The sequence below is a fragment of the Eleutherodactylus coqui genome, chromosome 8 (assembly GCF_035609145.1).
Source record: "Eleutherodactylus coqui strain aEleCoq1 chromosome 8, aEleCoq1.hap1, whole genome shotgun sequence".
Lineage (NCBI taxonomy): Eukaryota > Metazoa > Chordata > Amphibia > Anura > Eleutherodactylidae > Eleutherodactylus > Eleutherodactylus coqui.
This window is the reverse complement of record NC_089844.1, coordinates 2132327-2154232: the sequence shown is the minus strand read 5'-3', so window position 1 is coordinate 2154232 and position 21906 is coordinate 2132327. Positions and strand designations below refer to the sequence as shown.

At 46.6% G+C, this 21906-nt stretch overlaps 1 protein-coding gene across 1 annotated transcript in view; it reads left to right on the top strand.

The window, feature by feature from the left end:
- The window catches only part of LOC136576111 (antigen WC1.1-like), a 175048-nt gene that overhangs the window by 23912 nt on the left and 129230 nt on the right, over nt 1-21906 (top strand). The window contains exons 2-4 of the mRNA XM_066575132.1: nt 4397-4711; nt 17358-17678; nt 17770-18084. Of these exons, the coding sequence (XP_066431229.1) occupies nt 4397-4711; nt 17358-17678; nt 17770-18084 (951 nt within the window). The remainder of the gene's footprint in view (nt 1-4396; nt 4712-17357; nt 17679-17769; nt 18085-21906) is intronic.

Below are 21906 nucleotides of genomic sequence, written 5' to 3'. Positions count from 1 at the left end.
AAAAGTAGCCACCACAGGTATACAGTGACCCTGTGAAAGTCTCATTAGATTAGTTACACTTCCTGTGAATGCTCCAATCCAGTATCTCGGATAACTGTGGTAATTTGTAACACAAGAAATAATACATGCCGACCATCGCTGATCCCCAGACCCTATGGAGGAGGAGAAGGGGGCATAATAAGCCCGACAAAAAACTGTGACCGATGTAGGACCTGCAATACTCTGTGTGGGAAGCACATGAGCGGGCCCAAGGTCAGACTCGGTCCCAGCCTCCATCTGGTTGACGCAATGTGCCATTAGTTACGGTTCCTTTCATCGCTCCAAAGACTGTATGAACCACAAAGAGGTTCCACAGTTCAAACCTGGCACAGTTGCACCAAGGCCTCGGCCTCTGCCCACATCCTCAGCAATCATGGGCATAAAGCAGACTCGGATGCTAGTACTGCTTTGAACGTCTCATTAAATCAGTTACAGTGGCTTTCATCGCTCCAAAACTGGATGAACTATGAAGAAGTTACACAGGCTAAACCAGGCACAGTTGCATCCCTCCCCAGGACCTCAGCCTCTGCCCACACCCTCAGCAATCGTGGGCATAAAGCAGACTCGGATGCTAGTATTGCTGTGAACGTCTCATTAATTCAGTTACGCTTCTTTTGATTGGTCCAAACCAGTGTGTCAGATAACTGTGGTAACACGAGCAAATAGATGTCAACCAGTGCTGATCCCCAGACCCCAAGCAGGAGGGGGAAGTGGCATAATAAGCCCGAGAAACTGTGACCAAGGTAGGACACGCAATCCTCTGTGTGGGAAGCATGTGAGCAGGCCCAGGGTCAGGCTCGGTCCCAGCCTCCACCTTGTGTGACCCAAGGTGCTGTGAGTTATATAGCTATGGGAAACCCATGTGTACCCACACAATTCATTCTGTGTATTTGCCAGATGGCTGAACATCATGCTGGGAAACCTTTGTGCACCCACAGCATAGGTGAGCCCATGAAACCCAAGGACAGTATTAAACATGAGGAAAAGAGAGTGACCAAACATGGCAGAGTTTCACCCAGCCCAGGACCTCGGCCTCTGCCCACACTTCTGCCCAACTCATTCTGTTTATGTGTCAGATAGCTGAACAATGCAATGGGAAAGTCTTCTGCCCCCTACCCCTGTCATTCATTGTATTTGTGCCAGATAGCTAATCACCGCTATGGGAAACCTTTGTGCACCCACAGCATAAGCGAGCCCATGAAACCTAAGGACAGTATTAAACATGAAGAAAAGAGAGTGCACAAACATGGCAGAGTTTCACCCAGCCCAGGACCTCGGCCTCTGCCCACACTTCTGCCCAATTCATTTTGTGTATGTGTCAGATAGCTGAACAACGCAATAGGAAAGCCTTTGTGCACACGCAGTATAGTCGAACCCCTAAAACATTTTCTGTAGCAATAGTATAGGCGAACCCTGGAAAACCATTTCTGTGGCACGTGTATAGGCGAAACCCTGAAACATTTCTGTAGCAATAGTATAGGCGAATCCCGGAAAAACGACAAACTCTTCAGCTGGGTAAGAATACGTTTTTTTCCGATGCAGGGCAGGGACCCGAGAACAGTACCTGGGAGGCTACCTGCTCAGAATCTGTCATTTTCCTGGAGTGAAGAGGCTGGGAGGAAGTTCCTAGCCCAGTTCCTAGCCCAGTAGGAGTGGACTGCGTGGAAAACTGTTGGATATGTTGCTGGACGCGTTATCCGCAATCCACGACAGGACCTGATCGCACTGCTGTGCTTGTAATAAAGGTCTACCACACGGACCCGCAAAATGTAAGATGAAGCTGGGGAGCGGTGCTCTCCTAATCCCTCAGCAGCCGACTCTGATTCACCCTGCCCAGGACCTCAGCCTCTGCCCACACCCTCACTTGGACACCCACGTGAACGTCCACATCCTCGACCCTTACTCCTACTCCTCATCATGTCGGATAAAGGATAGAGCAGGGCCCAAATAAATTAACCCACTGTATAGCGCTGAGAACTGGGGCTAATTCACCGCACACAGAGACTTGTAGATACCAGAGGCTCTATGCTGTGACAGAAAAAAATTAAACCGGTGTCTTGCGCTGATACGTAGGGGTAATTTACCGCTCACAGAGACTTGTAGATAAGAGAGGCTGTATGGAGTGCCAGAAAAAATTAACCCAGTGGATAGTGCTGATAACTGCAGCTACTTCACCGCACACAGACAATGGTAGATGTGAGATACTCTGCAGAGCCCCAGGAAAAAGTAGCCCACAGTTAAGCATTGAGAATTACGGCTAGCTCACCGCACACAGTGAATGGCAGGTGTGAGATACTCTGCAGAGCTCCAGGGAAAATTAACCCACTGTTTAGCGCTGAAAATTATGGCTAATTCACCGCACACAGCAAATGGAAGATGTGAGATGCTCTACACTGGCCCAGCCAGCAATTAACTGGCTGTTTAGTGAAGCAAACTATGGTTAATTCACCGCACACAGAGAATGGTAGATGTGAAATGCTCTGCACAGGCCTACATGCTTGAAAAAAAATTGGTGCACTACTGTTTCTGGCCAGCCAAAAAAGTAATGCACACAATGAAGAGTAGCCCTAAGAAGGACTGTTGGGTTCTTGAAGACAGGATCCTCCCTACTCTAACACTTTCCCTATCTCAGCAGCAGCTCTTTTCTTAGTGCAGGCGGCACTAGTTTAAAGGGGTTGTCCCGCGCCGAAACGTTTTTTTTTTTTTTTTTAACCCCCCCCCCGTTCGGCGCGAGACAACCCCGATGCAGGGGTTAAAAAAAACAAACGGAGAGTGCTTACCTGAATCCCGGCGGTCCGGCGTCTTCATACTTACCTGCTGAAGATGGCCGCCGGGGTCTGCTCCCTCCGTGGACCGCAGCTCTTCTGTGCGGTCCATTGCCGATTCCAGCCTCCTGATTGGCTGGAATCGGCACGTGACGGGGCGGAGCTACACGGAGCCGGCATTCTGCACGAGCGGCTCCATTGAAGAGAGCAGAAGACCCGGACTGCGCAAGCGCGGCTAATTTGGCCATCGGAGGGCGAAAATTAGTCGGCTCCATGGGAACGAGGACGCTAGCAACGGAGCAGGTAAGTAAAAAACTTTTTATAACTTCTGTATGGCTCATAATTAATGCACAATGTACATTACAAAGTGCATTAATATGGCCATACAGAAGTGTATAGACCCACTTGCTGCCGCGGGACAACCCCTTTAAGTACTCGGCGGTCACCTGATTCCACCAGCCACTCACTGCTGTAGACGTGCATAGGGCTGGCACGTTACAGCAGGAAGTGGTAATGCCTTCCCTGCATGTTTAGTGGCTAAAACTTGGAGCTAAACATGCAGGGAAGGAAATGAAATTGACTTGAGTACCGCGTGGTGCTCGACTCCAGAAGCAAGCATCTCGAGTGACCTAATACTCGAACGATCATCCAGCTCAGACCAGTGTGCTCACTCATCTCTAATAAATTTATGATTTTTACCTTAAAATTGTAATACATTAGATTAGCTCTATATTCTAAACAAGTAACCCCCTCACTGCCACATATAACCTCCAACTAGTATGTATGAGCCATTTATTGGTCAATGAATATATTGCAGAAGGCAAAGAAACTTATCAGTAAACGGTCACAATCCCTACTGACTATTAGATGTAGTGGTTACATTATCAGGGTCAGCTATGATTTTGGCTGCTGCCCTGAGAAGGTACAGTAGATGTAAATGACATCCTGGGTCAGTGCTATCACTTAGTCATATATTTTAGGCGCTTGTCACTAATAACTTGCTTCCAATATGAAATGTAATGCAGTATGACCTCCAATCTTTTCCATCAGAACAATAGTAAATGATCTCTAAAAATGCTGCCATTAGGGCAGCTTCAGATATCCGTAAGTACATATACACTTGGGACAGCGCAACTTGTTCACATCAGCACGGGACACATCTATGCCATGATTTATTAGTCTGTGCAGCTTAATCCCCGATGTTTCAAATTTCTTGAGAAATCACACAGTATTCTGTGCACGCGGGTGTTGTCATTTGCGCACCCCCTATAGATTCCTATGGGGTCTTGGGTGCACAAATGCACACTAAATAGAGCATATCATGTTTTATTTTGCAAGTGGAAAAAAGATCTGTGAGAATGAACCGGTTGAAATCAATGGTGTCTTAAGCTGCCCTTATTATTATACCCCATACAGATTAGTTCTGCACTCGCATCGGATTTAGAACACTTATTATACCTTACTGGTACATACAGACTGTAGGATGCTGTGGCTTTTATTGCTACAGAACAGACACATTTACTCTAATGACTGATTTACTTGATGATTTTGTATTTTTTCACAATATGTTTTCATTCCTTGATGGTTTTTAGGCTTATTTAACAGCTATAGACTTGTGAACGGTAGTGATCGCTGCTCTGGGAGAGTGGAGGTATTATATGAAAGACAATGGATGGTGTTGTGCAGTTCTCATTGGAGTCTACAAGAGGCTAATGTGCTCTGCAGGCAAATAAAATGTGGAGTTGCTGGGTCCGTTCCAGGTGGAGGGCATTTTGGGAAATATTATGTTACCACCACATACAGATTTCATTGTTCAGGTACAGAATACCACCTGGGGGACTGCAATATAACTGCACTTGGAAACAGTGAATGTCCATCCTGGGATACTGCTGGTGTTATATGTACAGGTAAGATTCATTCAACAGTGTTTAAAAATGTTGGGCTTTTAGAGAGTCTGCTTGGATTTAACATTGATGGACTAGTAAGTGGGACAAGCTGCAGAACCAAACAAAGAACAAGACCAGGGTAGGTGCTCAGTAAGAGAGCCACTGGGATTAATACCGAATGGGGGAAAGGCTTGGTGGCAACGTTGCCTCCTCCCATAGAATGCAGGAGTGCAGAACAAAACTGCGGGACTACAAATCACTGATCAGATCTAGAAGTAAATGAAGATAATGTTTCATCAGATGACCCATCAGATGCATATAGTAGATAGAAGTCAGAAGTAGGCCATGCATTATGAGAATACACAGTTCAGCTTTATCAAGAGCTAAAGTAGGTATTATGAAAGAATACTCCCACTAGTACACTACATGGACAAAAGTACTTGGACTCTGCATGTTTTTCAGAAAAAGTGCTTTATTCTATTTAGTAACGTGTTGGCCCGCTTTTGCTTGTATTGCAGCAACAATATGTCGAGGCATACTTTCCACAAGGTATCTGTAAGTCTGGTGGGGAATAGCTCGCCATTCCTCCAGCAAGGCTGTGAGAAGAGATTGCTGTAAGAATAGGTGTGGGTAGCAGTGTCATACCCGTTGTTCCTGTTCGTCCCATACGTGCTCTATCGGGTGCATGAATAGTTAGTACAAAATGAGCAGCTTTCTATTTTACCCATGTCCTTCCCAGGATACCATTCAGCAAACTCAGTATTTCCTTTTTTTTGCAGTCCAAATAATTCTGTCCATATAGTGCGTATATATAGTAATCACAGCATTCTTCACTACGGCTGGTTTCCCACTAAGATACCAGATTACCTCAACCAGATTTATCCGTGACCAGAAATGATTTGTGTGCCACAGTGTAATGCACAAAGAATAGCATATTCATATAAATTGCCTCACCTGCTGGGTTCCTGGCAAGTAATGGAAGTGTCTCAGCCAGAAGTGCTTTGTGTTTCACTGCTGGAACTCACAGACAGCATTGGATTCAGGATATAAATAACACAGGTCAAGTCGAAAAGAGAAAATTGCCTATCTCGCCTTACAATAAAGTGATCAAAACATCACATGGATTAACAAATGGTACTATTAAAAAGTGCACCTAATCTCACAAAAAAAACACCTTACACAGCAGCATTGATAAGAAAAAAAATGTTAGGGGCCTTTGAATGATGTAATAAACAAAAAACACTTTAATTTAAAAAAGTGTGAAAACGAACTATATTTCTTTGGTATTGCCATAATTGTACTGGCATTAATGTAGCATATTATTTATACTGCATGTTGAAGGCCCTTAAGAGTGAATAAAAACATTACAGAATTGCAGATTTTGTTAATCTTGAAAACAAAATGGAATAAGGTGACATGCGTTTTTTTTCTCGAAGTCATTTTCCACGGCGATACGGAATTACTCTATAGGGGACCGCGAGTTACTGGCTATCACGATGGCTCTGGAATTTTGGCGATATGTGCTGGAGGGAGCCTCGCATCTCATCGTAATTTACACTGACCATAAAACTCTGACGTATCTTCAGACTGCACAATGGCTCGGTGGTTTGATTTTACATTGTAATTTTGGCCTGCCAACCAAAATATTAAGGCTGACACCCTATCTAGAGCATTTAACTGTAACAACGCTGAAGAGGCTCCACCGTTCATCATTGAACCTGCCAGATTATTGACCATAGCTCCTGTTCAGGTTAAGCCTTTGCAATCCAATTTGGGATTCAGGCTCTCCTAGGGGACTTTCTCTTTCTGCCATTATGCAATGGCATCATTAGCTGGCTAGAGCCAGTACTGCGATATGGGACATGCTGGAGAGACCCCCGACAACAGAGCGGCCAGTAATATACAGTAAGAATACCCTGCTGGACATCGTCCGACATCGGATCTGTACAGGTTTCAATCAGAATGTCTTCAGACGTCAGACAGTGGATTGGAAAGGGATAAGGATATTCCGCCAGGTAAGACGTTCGTACCTGAAGCCAAGAAGAGAGGTGTCCTATCCTGGGGTTACTGTCCCAAATTAGCTGGTCATTGTGGGCAATGCAAGACTAGTGAGTTAATTCATAGTCGGTACTGGTGGCCATCCATGATGAAGGAAATCCATGATTTTGTGTCCTCCTGTACCTCCAGAGCCCAGTATAAACCACAGAAACTAAGACCCGCAGGGCCCTTGTGCCCAGTACCCATACCTGAGGCTCCATGGCAGCATATTGCCATGACTTTATTACAAGCACATCTGCCACTCTCTGCTCTACACTTGGTGGATTGTTCACTTATTGGGATGCTACAATGCCAATACAGTTTGGAGAACATGATAACAAAGTTTTTATATGCTGACCTGACCAAATACCGACCTGACACACATCATCATGACAAAAGATATGTTCCCCACCACCACTTGAACAATGAGGTTCAGTCTTACTTGGAATATGTCCAGTCTCCAGCAAATATTCTGAACCAACATCCCATGGATCTCTGAGTCAGTAGATTGGAACATTGGCAATCACTGGCCCAGTTTACTGTGGGTATATTATCTTGTACACCTTCCAGTGTAGCATCAGAGAGGGTATTCAGCATGGCAGGTGATGTAGTTATTCCCAAGCAGACAACATTGTATATCAAAAGCTTGGAAGAATTCATATTAGTGAAAATGAATCAGACATGGATTGCTGAGTATTTTAACCTCTGGAAGATTTTTTTATTTTTCATTTTTTGGTTTTCCTCTCCACTTTCAAAAATCCTAACCCTTATTTTTTTCCACTGACTTAGCTGCTCAGTGCTTGTTTTCTACGGGGCAAGTAGTATTTTTCAGTGGTGCTTTTTAATGCACTAAATAATGCACTGAAAAAACACTTAAATATTAATTAATGGAGTGCAATGGAAAAAAAACGCAATTGTCATCTTTGGAGCTCTTGTTTTTACACCTTACGCACTGTCCCAAGAATTACCTGATAACTTTATTCTATGGGTCAGTACAATTCCGATGATACTAAATGTATACAGTTTTTTTCTCTACTGTATTTAAAACAGTAAAATATCTTTGGAAAAAAATATAATTTATTTTCTTTCACCATGATTTCATTTTGGGAATCACGGGGGCAGAAAAGTCTATATATATATAAGTTAAAACAGCCCTTCACAGGTACAGACTTAAAACAGAAATCTTTATTGAAATCCTTTAAAAAGACACTTATTGGCCAACAAACAAAAAGAGAGACACTACAGACAGGGGTTGTACAGGTGAGTAGTCATTTATAACTCCTCAAAAATACAGTACGTGAACCATCTAATCTCTCTATATATCCAAGTGTGATGAAATACCTGGACGAAAGATGGAGAGACTGTGGATGTCAGATCTCTTATAAAAGGATTCTGACAAACTGTCTTGTGAGACAGCTGCTCACAATAACTCAGTGAATATATTAATAGATGTAGAGTTGAAACATCAGCACATCATCAATCACACAGTTCCTTTAACTTAAAGGGGTTGTCTCGCGAAAGCAAGTGGGGTTCAGCACTTCTGTATGGCCATATTAATGCACTTTGTAATATACATTGTGCATTAAATATGAGCCATACAGAAGTTATTCACTTACCTGTTCCGTTGCTGGCGTCCCCGTCTCCATGGCTCCGTCTAATTTCAGCGTCTAATCGCCCGATTAGACGCGCTTGCGCAGAAGGGTCTTCTCCCTTCTGGTCGGTCTGGGCACGAGCAGCGTTCTGGCTCCGCCCCCTTCTACGCGTCATCGCGTAGCTCCGCCCCGTCACGTGTGCCGATTTCAGCCCATCAGGAGGCTGGAATTGGCAATGGACCGCACAGAGCCCACGGTGCACCATGGGAGAAGACCCACGGTGCATCGTGGGTGAAGATCCCGGCGGCCATCTTGGAGGAAAAGAAGGAAGAAGTTGCAGACAGGGGATTCGGGTAAGTAAAAAATTTTTTTTAAATTTCAACACATCCCTTGGGTTTGTCCTGCGCTGAACAGGGGGCCTATGCAAAAAAAAAAACGTTTCAGCGCGAGACAAACCCCTTAAAAAGTTCTATTTTAACTTAAAGGTGTTCCTGGACTTTTCATTTTTTTTCTATTGATGATTGTTATCAATAGATGATTGTGGGATGGTAGGATGTATCATCCAACTTCTCTTTTATCAAGTATATTAAAAAAAAAACAGCATAGGATATGCATTTCAAGGAGAACCCCTTCTTCTTTCATGTTGGGTGGGATATCACTTCTGGGACTAAGGGATATGGGAATCAAAAGTGCTGATGGTACCAAAGATGAAGCTGGAGATAGCAAGAGAAGTGGAGGGTGATATTTAGTATACTTAATAAAAGAGAAGCTGAATAATTCATCCTACCATCCCACCATCTTGTCTGGAGAGTTGCGCCTATCCACCAGTCTTTTCTTTCTATACAAATCTGATGTGCCAACCTCTGGCGAGCTCTCCTGATTGGCAGCACCTGGGACCAAAGCCTTTGATACCATCATGTTTGCTCCACCCCTCTCCTTTAGATGATCATCAGTGACCTGTTGCTGGGGATTCCTGCCCACCAACTGATTCCAAGGGTCATTGTCAATATGGCCATTGCGGGAAGTAGAAAGCACTAACCATAACACAGCTGCCCAGGTTGGTACTACAAGCGCAGCTCCCACTGAATTAAGGGGGAGCTGCATCTCCAATACCAAGCCAGGCCACTGCACTATGGTCAGTGCTTTCTGCTTCCTATGTGGACTGTAATGAGAGGGGCCCTGGGAATTAGCTGATCAGCCTACAAGCAGCACAAGTATAGTTCATGTCATGCATTGTGACATTTCAGTGGTGTGAACAGCATAATAAATGTGGGTTTATACTAAAGGAAAGGAAAAAAAATGAATAGGGGCTCACCTCACCAGCAGTGCCTCCGGTAAAGGGGAAAAAACAATACCTGTTTCCCAGCGGGAGCTCCGTCCTCAGATGGCCATTGGCAATCGGCTAAACTTCATTAGAGAAACCGTAGATATGGAGGAGGGCTTCAACCATTAAAAAAAATAACTTTATTGATTAAAACTAGAGATGAGCGTGCGTACTCGTCCGAGCTTGATGCTCGTTCGAGTATTAGGTTACTCGAGATGCTCGTTACTCGAGACGAGCACCACGCGATGTTCGAGTCACTTTCATTTTCTTCCCTGAGAAATTAGCGCGCTTTCCTGGCCAATAGAAAGACAGGGAAGGCATTACAACTTCCTCCTGTGATGTTCCAGCCCTATACCACCCCCTGAAGTGAGTGGCTGGGGAGATCAAGTGACACTGAGTATTAAAATCTGCCCCTCCCGCGGCTCGCCACAGATGCATTCTGACAGAGATCAGGGAAAGTGCTGTCTTGCTGTAGCTGCTATAGGGAGAGTGTTAGGTGTTATTTTAGTCTTCAAGAACCCCAATGGTCCTTCTTAGGGCCACATCTGACCGTGTGCAGTACTGTTGAGGCCGCTTTTAGCAGTGTTGCACATTTTTTTTTTTTTTTGTATATAGGGCGTGCAGAGCATTGCGTCCTCAGTCTGCAGTCATTTTACAGAGTATTGAGGCAGTACAGGTGAGGCAGGGAAAGAGGTATACTGGCTATATAGGCAGTGGGCTTTTTCCCAAAAAGTGGAAAAAAATACTATATTTGGCCTGGCAGTAACAGTCTTCAGTTTACTGCGTGGCTGCTGGGGGTAGTAGTCACTGATTAATACCCAGCCTTGCGCATAATTGTTTCCTGGCTGCACTGGCCTTTCAGTAACCACAGTCATCCTCCAACAGAGAAATCCAAATACAGCGTATATCAGAGGCAGTGGGCTTTTTCCCAAAAAGTGGAAAAAAATACTATATTTGGCCTGCCTGTGACTGTCTTCAGTTTACTGCGTGTCTGCTGGGGGTAGTAGTCGCTGATTAATACCCAGCCTTGCGCATAATTGTTTCCTGGCTGCACTGGCCTTTCAGTAACCACAGTCATCCTCCAACAGGGAAATCCAAATACAGCGTATATCAGAGGCAGTGGGCTTTTTCCCAAAAAGTGGAAAAAAATACTATATTTGGCCTGACAGTGACCGTCTTCAGTGTACTGCGTGTGTGCTGCGGGTAGTAGTCGCTGATTAATACCCAGCCTTGTGCATAATTGTTTCCTGGCTGCACTGGCCTTTCAGTAACCACAGTCATCCTCCAACAGGGAAATCCAAATACAGCGTATATCAGAGGCAGTGGGCTTTTTCCCAAAAAGTGGAAAAAAATACTATATTTGGCCTGACAGTGACCGTCTTCAGTGTACTGCGTGTGTGCTGCGGGTAGTAGTCGCTGATTAATACCCAGCCTTGCGCATAATTGTTTCCTGGCTGCACTGGCCTTTCAGTAACCACAGTCATCCTCCAACAGGGAAATCCAAATACAGCGTAGATCAGAGGCAGTGGACTTTTTCCCAAAAAGTGGAAAAAAATACTATATTTGGCCTGCCTGTGACTGTCTTCAGCTTACTGCGTGTCTGCTGGGGGTAGTAGTTGCTGATTAATACCCAGCCTTGCGCATAATTGTTTTCTGGCTCTGCTGTGCATTCCGTAAGCGAAGTCAGCCTCCAACCACAGGCCAATAAGCGGCACATTTAATTACAGCGTTCTGTTTCTGCTCTACTCGTAATACACCATGCTGAGGGGTAGGGGTAGGCGTAGAGGACGTGGATGGGGGGCGAGGACGCGGAGGCCCAAGTCAGGGTGTGGGCACAGGCCGAGCTCCTGGTCCAGGTGTATCGCAGCCGACTGCTGCGGGATTAGGAAAGAGGCAAGTTTCTGGGGTCCCCAGAATCATCTCACAATTAATGGGTCCACGCGGTAGACCTTTATTACAAACTGAGCAGTGTGAGCAGGTCCTGTCGTGGATGGCAGAAAGTGCATCCAGCAATCTATCGACCACCCAGTCTTCTACGCCGTCCACAGCTGGAACTCTGAATCCTCTGGCTGCTGCTCCTCCTTCCTCTCAGCCTCCTCACTCCATGAAAATGACACATTCTGAGGAGCAGGCAGACTCCCAGGAACTGTTCTCGGGCCCCTGCCCAGATTGGGCAGCAATGGTTCCTCTCCCACCGGAGGAGTTTGTCGTGACCGATACCCAACCTTTGGAAAGTTCCGGGGTCCGGGGGATGAGGCTGGGGACTTCCGGTAACTGTCTCAAGAGCTTTCAGTGGGTGAGGAGGATGATGACGATGAGACACAGTTGTCTATCAGTGAGGTAGTAGTAAGGTCAGTAAGTCCGAGGGAGGAGCGCACAGAGGATTCGGAGGAAGAGCAGCAGGACGATGAGGTGACCGACTCCACCTGGTTTGCTAAGCCTACTGAGGACAGGTCTTCAGAGGGGGAGGCAAGTACAGCAGCAGGGCAGGTTGGTAGAGGCAGTGCGGTGGCCAGGGGTAGAGGAAGGGCCAGACCGAATAATCCACCAACTGTTTCCCAAAGCGCCCCCTTGAGCCATGCCACCCTGCAGAAGCCGAGGTGCTCAAAGGTGTGCAGTTTTTCACTGAGAGTGCAGACGACCAACGAACTGTGGTGTGCAAGGTTTCTGGCGCCAAGATCAGCCGGGGAGCCACCACCACCAGCATGCGCAGGCATATGATAACCAAGCACCCCACAAGGTGGGACGAAGGCCGTTCACCGCCTCCGGTTTGCACCACTGCCTCTCCCCCTGTGCCCCAACCTGCCACTGAGATCCAACCCCCCTCTCAGGACACAGGCACGAGCGTCTCCCGGCCTGCACCCACACGCTCACCTCCGCTGTCCTCGGCCCCATCCAGCAATGTCTCTCAGCACAGCGTCCAGCCATCGCTAGCGCAAGTGTTTGAGCGCAAGCGCAAGTACACCGCCGCGCACCCGCACGCTCAAGCGTTAAATGTGCACGTAGCCAAATTGATCAGCCTGGAGATGCTGCCGTATAGGCTTGTGGAAACGGAGGCTTTCAAAAACATGATGGCGGCGGCGGTCCCGCGCTACTCGGTTCCCAGTCGCCACTACTTTTCCCGATGTGCCGTCCCAGCCCTGCACGACCACGTCTCCCGCAACATTGTACGCGCTCTCATCAACGCGGTTACTGCCAAGGTCCACTTAACAACGGACACGTGGACAAGCACAGGCGGGCAGGGCCACTTTATCTCCCTGATGGCACATTGGGTGAATTTAGTGTAGGCTGGGGCCGAGTCAGAGCCTGGGACCGCTCACGTTCTACCCACCCCCAGAATTGCGGGCCTCAGCTCGGTGCTGGTACCTGCGGCGGTGTATACTTCCTTTACTAAACCACCCTCCTGCTCCTACGCAACCTCTGTCTCGCAATCAAGATGTGTCAGCAGCAGCACATCGCCAGCAGTCGGTGTCGCGCGGCATGGCAGCACAGCGGTGGGAAAGCGTCAGCAGGCCGCGCTGAAACTACTCAGCTTAGGAGAGAAGAGGCACACGGCCCACGAACTGCTGCAGGGTCTGACAGAGCAGACCGACCGCTGGCTTACACCGCTGAGCCTCCAACCGGGCATGGTCGTGTGTGCCAACGGCCGTAACCTGGTGGCGGCTCTGCAGCTCGGCAGCCTCACGCACTTGCCATGCCTGGCCCACGTCTTTAACTTGGTGGTTCAGCGGTTTCTGAAAAGCTACCCACGCTTGTCAGACCTGCTCGGAAAGGTGCGCCGAGTCAGCGCACATTTCCGCAAGTCCAACACGGACGCTGCCACCCTGCGAACCCTGCAACATCGGTTTAATCTGCCAGTGCACCGACTACTGTGCAACGTGCCCACATGGTGGAACTCTACGCTCCACATGTTGGCCAGGCTCTATGAGCAGCGTAGAGCTATAGTGGAATACCAACTCCAACATGGGCGGCGTAGTGGGAGTCAGCCTCCTCAATTCTTTACAGAAGAGTGGGCCTGGTTGGCAGACATCTGCCAGGTCCTTGGAAACTTTGAGGAGTCTACGCAGATGGTGAGCGGCGATGCTGCAATCATTAGCGTCACCATTCCTCTGCTATGCCTCTTGAGAAGTTCCCTGCAAAGCATAAAGGCAGACGCTTTGCGCTTCGAAACGGAGGCGGGGGAAGACAGTATATCGCTGGATAGTCAGAGCACCCTCATGTCTATATCTCAGCACGTTGAGAAGGAGGAGGAGGAGGGGGGGAGCATGAGGAGGAGGGGGAAGAGACAGCTTGGCCCACTGCTGAGGGTACCCATGCGGCTTGCCTGTCATCCTTTCAGCGTGTATGGCCTGAGGAGGAGCAGGAGGAGGATCCTGAAAGTGATCTTCCTAGTGAGGACAGCCATGTGTTGCGTACAGGTACCCTGGCACACATGGCTGACTTCATGTTAGGATGCCTTTCTTGTGACCCTCGCGTTACATGCATTCTGGCCACTACGGATTACTGGGTGTACACACTGCTCGACCCACGGTATAAGGAGAACCTTTCCACTCTCATACGCGAAGAGAAAGGGGTTCGAGAGTGATGCTATACCACAGGACCCTGGCAGACAAACTGATGGTAAAATTCCCATCCGACAGCGCTAGTGGCAGAAGGCGCAGTTCCGAGGGCCAGGTAGCAGGGTAGGCGCAGAGATCAGGCAGCATGTACAGCGCAGGCAGGGGAACACTCTTCAAGGACTTTGACAGCTTTATGGCTCCCCAGCAAGTCTGTGTCACTGCTCCCCAGTCAAGGCTGAGTCGGCGGGAGCACTGTAAAAGGATGGTGAGGGAGTACGTAGCCGATCGCACGACCGTCCTCCGTGACGCCTCTGCCCCCTACAACTACTGGGTGTCGAAGCTGGACACGTGGCCGGAACTCGCGCTGTATGCCCTGGAGGTGCTTGCTTGTCCTGCGGCTAGCCTCTTGTCAGAGAGTGTGTTTAGTGCGGCTGGGGGAATCATCACGGATAAGCGTACCCGCCTGTCAACTGACAGTGCCGACAGGCTTACACTCATAAAGATGAACAAAGCCTGGATTTCCCCAGACTTCTCTTCTCCACCAGCGGACATCAGCGATACCTAAGCAATACATAGGCTGCACCCGCGGATGGAAGCTACGTTCTCTATCACCATCAAAAACGGGGACCTTTTAGCTGCATCAATCTCATTAAAGCGTTGAAACTTGCACCTGAACCAATTTTTATTTTAGCTGGGCTGCCTCCAGGCCTAGTTACAAATTAAGCCACAGTAACCAAAGCGATTAATGGGTTTCACCTGCCCTCTTGGTTGGGCATGGGCAATTTTTCTGAGGTACATTAGTACTGTTGGTACACCAATTTTTTTGGGCCCTCGCCTACAGTGTAATCCTAGTAATTTTTATGGGCTTCGCCTGCACTTATGGTACAGCAAGGTGTGTGGGGTTGGCCTACACTTTTGCTACATAAATGTAACTGGGGCCTTATCTATACTGCAACTACTGAAATGTGAAAGAGACTGTTATCTCCCTAAACTGCTGCAACGGGAATGTTACTGTGGCCTGTCTTGACTGCTACTACTACTGAAATGGAACTAATACTGTGCTCCCCCTATACTGCTGCTTCGGAATTGTTACTGGGGGCTGTCTTGACTGCTACTATTAATGAAATGGAACTAAGACTGCGCTCCCCCTATACTGCTGCTAGTGATATGTTACTGGGGCCTGTCTTGACTGCTACTACTACTGAAATGGAACTAATACTGTGCTCCCCCTATACTGCTGCTAGTGATATGTTACTGGGGCCTGTCCCTAATGCTACCGCTGAAATGTTACTAATTCTGGGCTCTGCCTATACCGGTGCTAATGCTATGTCACTGGGATGTGGAAACGGAGGCTTCCCAAAGACATGATGGCGGCGAGGCCATTTCCCACCAACGCGCTTACTGCTAAAGTGCATATAACCACGGACACGTGGAGAGGACACGTAGTACCTCAAAAACATCCCCCTCCTCCTCCAACAATGAAAACATTCTTGGCAAATGCCTTTGCATTGGTCCGTCTGGTGGCAGTCCAAGAATTTCACCTTTAACGACACAACAAGAGAGTCCCCCCACCATCCCCCCGCCACGGCCCACTTAATCCTGGCCACATTCCGAAAACCAACTAAATAAAACCACGCTACTAGGTCCGCAGTCACCACCACATTACCACCAACGCAGTTACTGTTAAGGTACATATTACCAGTCTGACTGGGGCATGCACTGTGGGCCGAAGCCCACCTGTATTGTATCTGACGTTAGCTCTACTGAGTAGGGCACTGCAATGGGATACATTTATGTCCCGCCGATGGGTTCCAGGGAGCCACCCATGCTGTGGGTCCACAGGGACTTCACATTACGGATTTGTACCTGCCAGTGTCTATGTATTAAAAACCCCGGTCAGACTGGGGCATGCAGTGTGGGCCGAAGCCCACCTGCATTTAATCTGACGTTACCTCAGCCGTGCTGGGCACTGCAATGGGATTTGTTTATGTACCGCCGGTGGGTTCCAGGGAGCCACCCATGCTTTGGGCCACACTTCACATTAGGGAGTTGTACCTGCCTGTGTCTACTTATAAAAAAAAACCAGTCTGACTGGGGCATGCAGTGTGGGCCGAAGCCCACCTGCGTTTAATCTGACGTTAACTCAGCCGTGCTGGGCAATGCAATGGGTTTTTTTTATGTAACGCCGGTGGCTTCCTGGGACCCACCCATGCTGTCGGTCAACACGGAGTTGTACCTGCCTGTGTCTACTTATAAAGAACCCCAGTCTGACTGGGGCATGCAGTGTGGGCCGAAGCCCACCTGTATTTAATCTGACGTTAGCTCTACTATTGGGACAAACTACAGGAGCAATACAGCGCTAATGAGACGTGCACAGCTACGCTAGCATCGGAGTCCGCTGTCGTGGGGGGGGGGGGGGTTGGGCAGCGTGTAACCCAGGAGAAGTGGCAGTGGAGTGTCATGCAGGCAGTGATTGTGCTTTGTTGGAGGTAGTGTGGTGCTTAGCTAAGGTATGCCTTGCTAATGAGGGCTTTTCAGAAGTAAAAATTGTTGGGGGGGGGGGGCCCACTCTTGCCGCTATTGTGGCTTAATAGTGGGACCTGGAAACTTGAGATGCAGCCCAACTTGTAGCCCCTCGCCTGCCCTATCCGTTGCTGTGTCGTTCCCATCACTTTCTTGAATTTTCCAGATTTTCACAAATGAAAACCTTAGCGAGCATCGGCGATATACAAAAATGCTCGAGTCGCCCATTGACTTCAATGGGGTTCATTACTCGAAACGAACCCTCGAGCAGCGCGGAAAGTTCGACTCGAGTAACGAGCACCCGAGCATTTTGGTGCTCGCTCATCTCTAATTAAAACGCATACATCTACCAGGTGAACGCTGAACGCGTTTCGGCCAGACATTGGCCTTTGCCAACGTTCAGCGTTTACCTGGTAGATGTATGTGTTTTTATCAATAAAGTTTTTTTTTAATGGTTGAAGCCCTCCTCCATATCTACGGTTGGCTTATACTGTACATTTATATTTCTCTGGAAAAAAGTAAAATAAATAAATCTGCAATCATTCTTAGTTTCGTCACTTCTGATTTCTCAGGTTGAATCTATGAAACTATTAGAATGAATTATGTTAAATAATGAGATTATATAACCACAGGGAAAGAGGAGACAGTGAGGCTGATGGGTGGAGAGGATCACTGTGCAGGAAGACTGGAGATTCTCCCCAATAATACATGGAACAGAGCTGTCGGTGACCAATGGGGCATTAATGAGACCCAAGTTGTGTGCAGAGAATTACGTTGTGGTCATGCGGTTGGGCAATTTACTATCATACCTCCAACAACAGTCAGTGGTCATGTGTACCTCAGTGGTAATTGTCAAGGAAATGAGACCCAACTGGCAGATTGTTCTGTTACTGGATCATCTGATACAAATACATGGACGGGACAGGAAAAGGAGATAGAAATTATCTGCTCAGGTATAGTAGCTTCTATGTAGCACAAGTAGAGATTATTTAATACTAAACATATTACATGGTGTGTTATATCTGTGAGTCTCTTCTAATACAGAAAGTAACCAGCTGAGGCTGGTAGATGGTCCCGACCGATGTGCGGGCAGAGTGGAGATTTATCATGATGGAAGATGGGGGACAATCTGTGATGACTCCTGGAATAAAGCAGATGCAGATGTGGTCTGTAAGCAGCTGGGCTGTGGTTATGGTGTCAGAGCTACAACTGGAGGCTATCATGGAAGAGGAACTGGGGAGATCTGGCTGGACAATGTGGAATGTGGAGGGAATGAAACACACATCCAGGACTGTCCAGCAAACCAGTATGGTAAACATGACTGTGGTCATAAAGAGGATGCAGGTGTGATATGTTCAGGTAAGATAGTATTCACTGCTATTTAAAGGGGTTTGAAATATTGACTAGGTGATATATTAGGTCATATGGACATCATTAATGAGGTTATGTGCTCAAGACATCTGTCCATGAACTTAAAGATTCACTAGAAAAAAGTAGCCCACGTTCCAGGTAAGGGTTAAGAGCCTGGGGCAGTACGGTTAGCATGCTTTAAGCTTGTCAGATTGAGAATGAGGTGTGATTATTTGTTTTTTATATGCAGAAATGAATTGCTCCATCTATTTAAATAATATTGGCACATGACCTTTCTTTATGTCTGCCTGGATCGTTTAATAAAGACTGGAAGCTTTTAACCCAACGTTGGACTTTCTTCATTCTTCCTGCGCAAGATTGGTGTTTTAGCACGATTCTTTGTACCTGATATAAAACATGTACAACCTATGGAAGATGTAAACTTATTGGTCCAGATTCCAATTAGAATAATGTTACCATTTTGCTTACGATGTTAGAAGTCTCTAAATGATAGCATTACACTATCCAGGAGTCATTTATTATATACATATATATATATGCAGCATCCGAGGAGCGCGCCCACAGCCGAGGAGACAGCGGCGTACAGAAAGGCCCTGTCACAGGGCTCTACCATCTTCCCTCTGGGGGTAGCTCAGGACCTGACCTCGGCACTGCTAGGGGAGATCAGAGAGAGAGTATCCGGAGCTTGCCTGTAGTTCAATTGTCACACATGATGCCACTCTTCTGTCCTCTGCAGCAGATTTCTTGCATGTAGTAAAGTAGTCCACATACAGGATGTTTTTTGAAGGAGAATGGGGAACGGTCGATTCTGTTTATTTACTTAAACTTCTGAAATTATAACCAAATAAACAGTCTTGTACAGAAGCAAATTATCGGGCAGATTCTCAGGGTATTTGTATAATCCACAGTTTAAGTTATCTGTAAGATTTCCCTCTCTCTCTCCTGTCATACACTCACGTTCCTCTCACTTAGTATGGGTTTTCCCTTCCTCCGGATGCATGCAGTAACTGTGCTATATACCCATGTGTTTCCATCATGTCCGGGTGTTCATGCTCTCTCCCAATGGAAGTCCTAAGTAGTCTCTTTGCAGGGCTAGGCCCGGGTGAGAGCAGCAGACCTTCTCTCGGACTCTTCTTTGTCTCCTGATCCTCTCCTTTGATGCTGATTCTCATTCTCTCTCACATAGACATGCGACTCTTATTTTATACTGAACGCAGGACAAAAGGGTACATTTCGAGACATGTCCAGTCATTAACCCTTTCAGTCCTGCATACAGCCAATACACATAAATTTAAATGCACACCACAAACAAGACAGTGACACAAGACAGACATAGAGCATTATAAAGGACCCCACTAACTCTGGGTCACTATAAATAATATATACACACATATCCATCTAATGACAACTTGGGAGTTAATTTCACTCATGGAATTGCCACCTCTGGGGTAAGATGGTTGGCACACAAAGAAATTCACTCCTGGTCTCAATTTTATTGTCTTCACAGTAAAAATACTTCACACAATCAGTTCAGGATAATAAAACAAGTCCTGTCTGTGTAGCCACTTACTGACTGCACAATGTGCCACTCACTTTCAATCACGGAGTCAACCACACAGCAACCTTAACCCCTTCATGACACGGCCTATTTTGGGCTTAAGGACGCAACAATTTTTAATGGATTTTCTTCTCCATTTTTCAAAAGTCATAACTTTTTTATTTTCCCGTCACTGCTGCCGTATAAGGGCTTATTTTTTGCGTGGCGAACTGTAGTTTTTATCGGTACCATTTTTGGGTACATAGACTATATTGTAAAACTTTAATTATTTTTTTTATGATAACAGGGAGAGAAAACAATCAATTCTGCCATTTTTTTACAGCGTTAATCATGCAGCATAAATGATACAATCCATTTTTTCTGTATATCGGTACGGTTACAACGATACCAAAATTCTTACATTTTTTTAGGTTTTTCCACTTTTCTGCAATAAAAATCCCTTTTTTGGAAATCCTTTTTTTTTTCTAACCCGCTGAATTCAAAGACCTGTAACTTTTTAATTGTTTTATGTACGGAGCTCTATGAGGGCTTATTTTTTGCGAGACGAGCTGTAGTTTTTATTGGTACCACTTTGGGGTACATACGGCTTTTTTGATCACTTTTATTGCGTTTTTAGGGAGGCAAAATGCTAAAAATTAGCATTTTGCCCCAGTTTTTTAGCGTTTTTTTTTTTACGCTTTTTTCCGTGCACAGTCAAAAGCATGTGCAGCTTATTGTATGCATCATTATGGACGTGACAATACCAAATATGTGGGCTTTTAATTTTTTTTTTAACCTTTTTTTATGCTAATATGAGAAAAAGCATAACAAACGTTTTTTTTTCCTTTTTTTTCTCCTTTTTTAATTTATTTTTTTAAATCTTTTTTTTTAACATAATTTGCGTCCCCCTAGGGGACTTACAACACTGCCATGGTGATCACTGTGATAAGGAATGTCAGGGCTACTGCCCTGCCATGCCTTATCGCTTGTACAGCGATCTCAGGCACTGGCAACAGAAGACGCCAATGTCTGGCATCCTGTTGCCATGGCAACAGGCTGGGTTCTCTGCGATTATATCGTGAGAGCCTGACAACTTCACAGAGGGAGCGCACTCCCTCTGTGAACCCTTCCCATCCCGCAATCTACATAGATCGCGGCAGGGAAGGGGTTAACAGCGGGGGGGGGGGGGGGCAGAGGCATCTCCGATGCACCCCCGCTGTTGCAGCGGGAGGCCGGCTATGACTGACAGCCGGCTCCCGCTGCGGGATAGCGCGAGATCATATGTGATCTCGCTCTATCCCCAGGACGTAAGTTCACGCCCTGTTGCGGGAAGTACCCTGCTGCAAGGACGTAAGCTTACACCCTGGAGCGGGAAGGGGTTAAACAAAGAACATTTGAATGTATACCATTTTATGACTTCCATGGGATTTCTATTTGTGTGTCTCGTCCCCAGACTGGGAGTCATGTGGGAACATTTCACACCTCTCCCAAAGAGCTCTTCCACCTGGCTACTAGTTAGGCAAACCAAGTCCCGGGATATCCTGCATGGATGGAGTGGGTGCTTGCCCTTCTCCTCCCCTACTCTGGCAAGCTAGACACATCTCATGGGTTTTACACCTACTCCAGTGCAGAAAAATGCCTCCCTATTACATACTTTCCTTTATAACAGTGTGAAGACAGAAAACATTCCTGCACTCAGGGTAACCTCAGAAGGGAACATCTTGTCAGAATGCCATACGTGGGTATGGTCAAGTGCAATAACTTATGCAATAAGGGAAAAAAACTGGTCGCTGATGACTTGAAAAAGTGGAGTTTTAATACACAGGATAAAGCCTGTGCAAGAATGGCCTCATAGTGTAAAATTACACCAGGCAGGCTAAAAATGTGCCAAATCTATTACAGTCTCATGCATTTGGGGAACCTTTAGATACTTTTGCCAATATTTGTACCGTCTACTGGATGAATTAGTTTGTGCCAAAATTCTACTCCAGCATTTTGGTGCACTTTGTCTCATTTAGGCCACTCCAATTTCGCTGCAAAGTCTTACCCCTTTACCAAGTGAAAGACATAAGTTTCTGGAATGCATGGTGAATGTGGGACAAGGCATGTAGGTCAGTTTTTGGTATACATTCAGCCAGAATTCTGGTTATCAGACTTAGTAAACCTCCCCCAATGTGCGTGACTTCAGCGCGGATGTAAAATATTTATGAATTGACTAGCTTACCCGTCGCACGTTGCTGCGAAGACAGACAGACATACATACATACATTCGT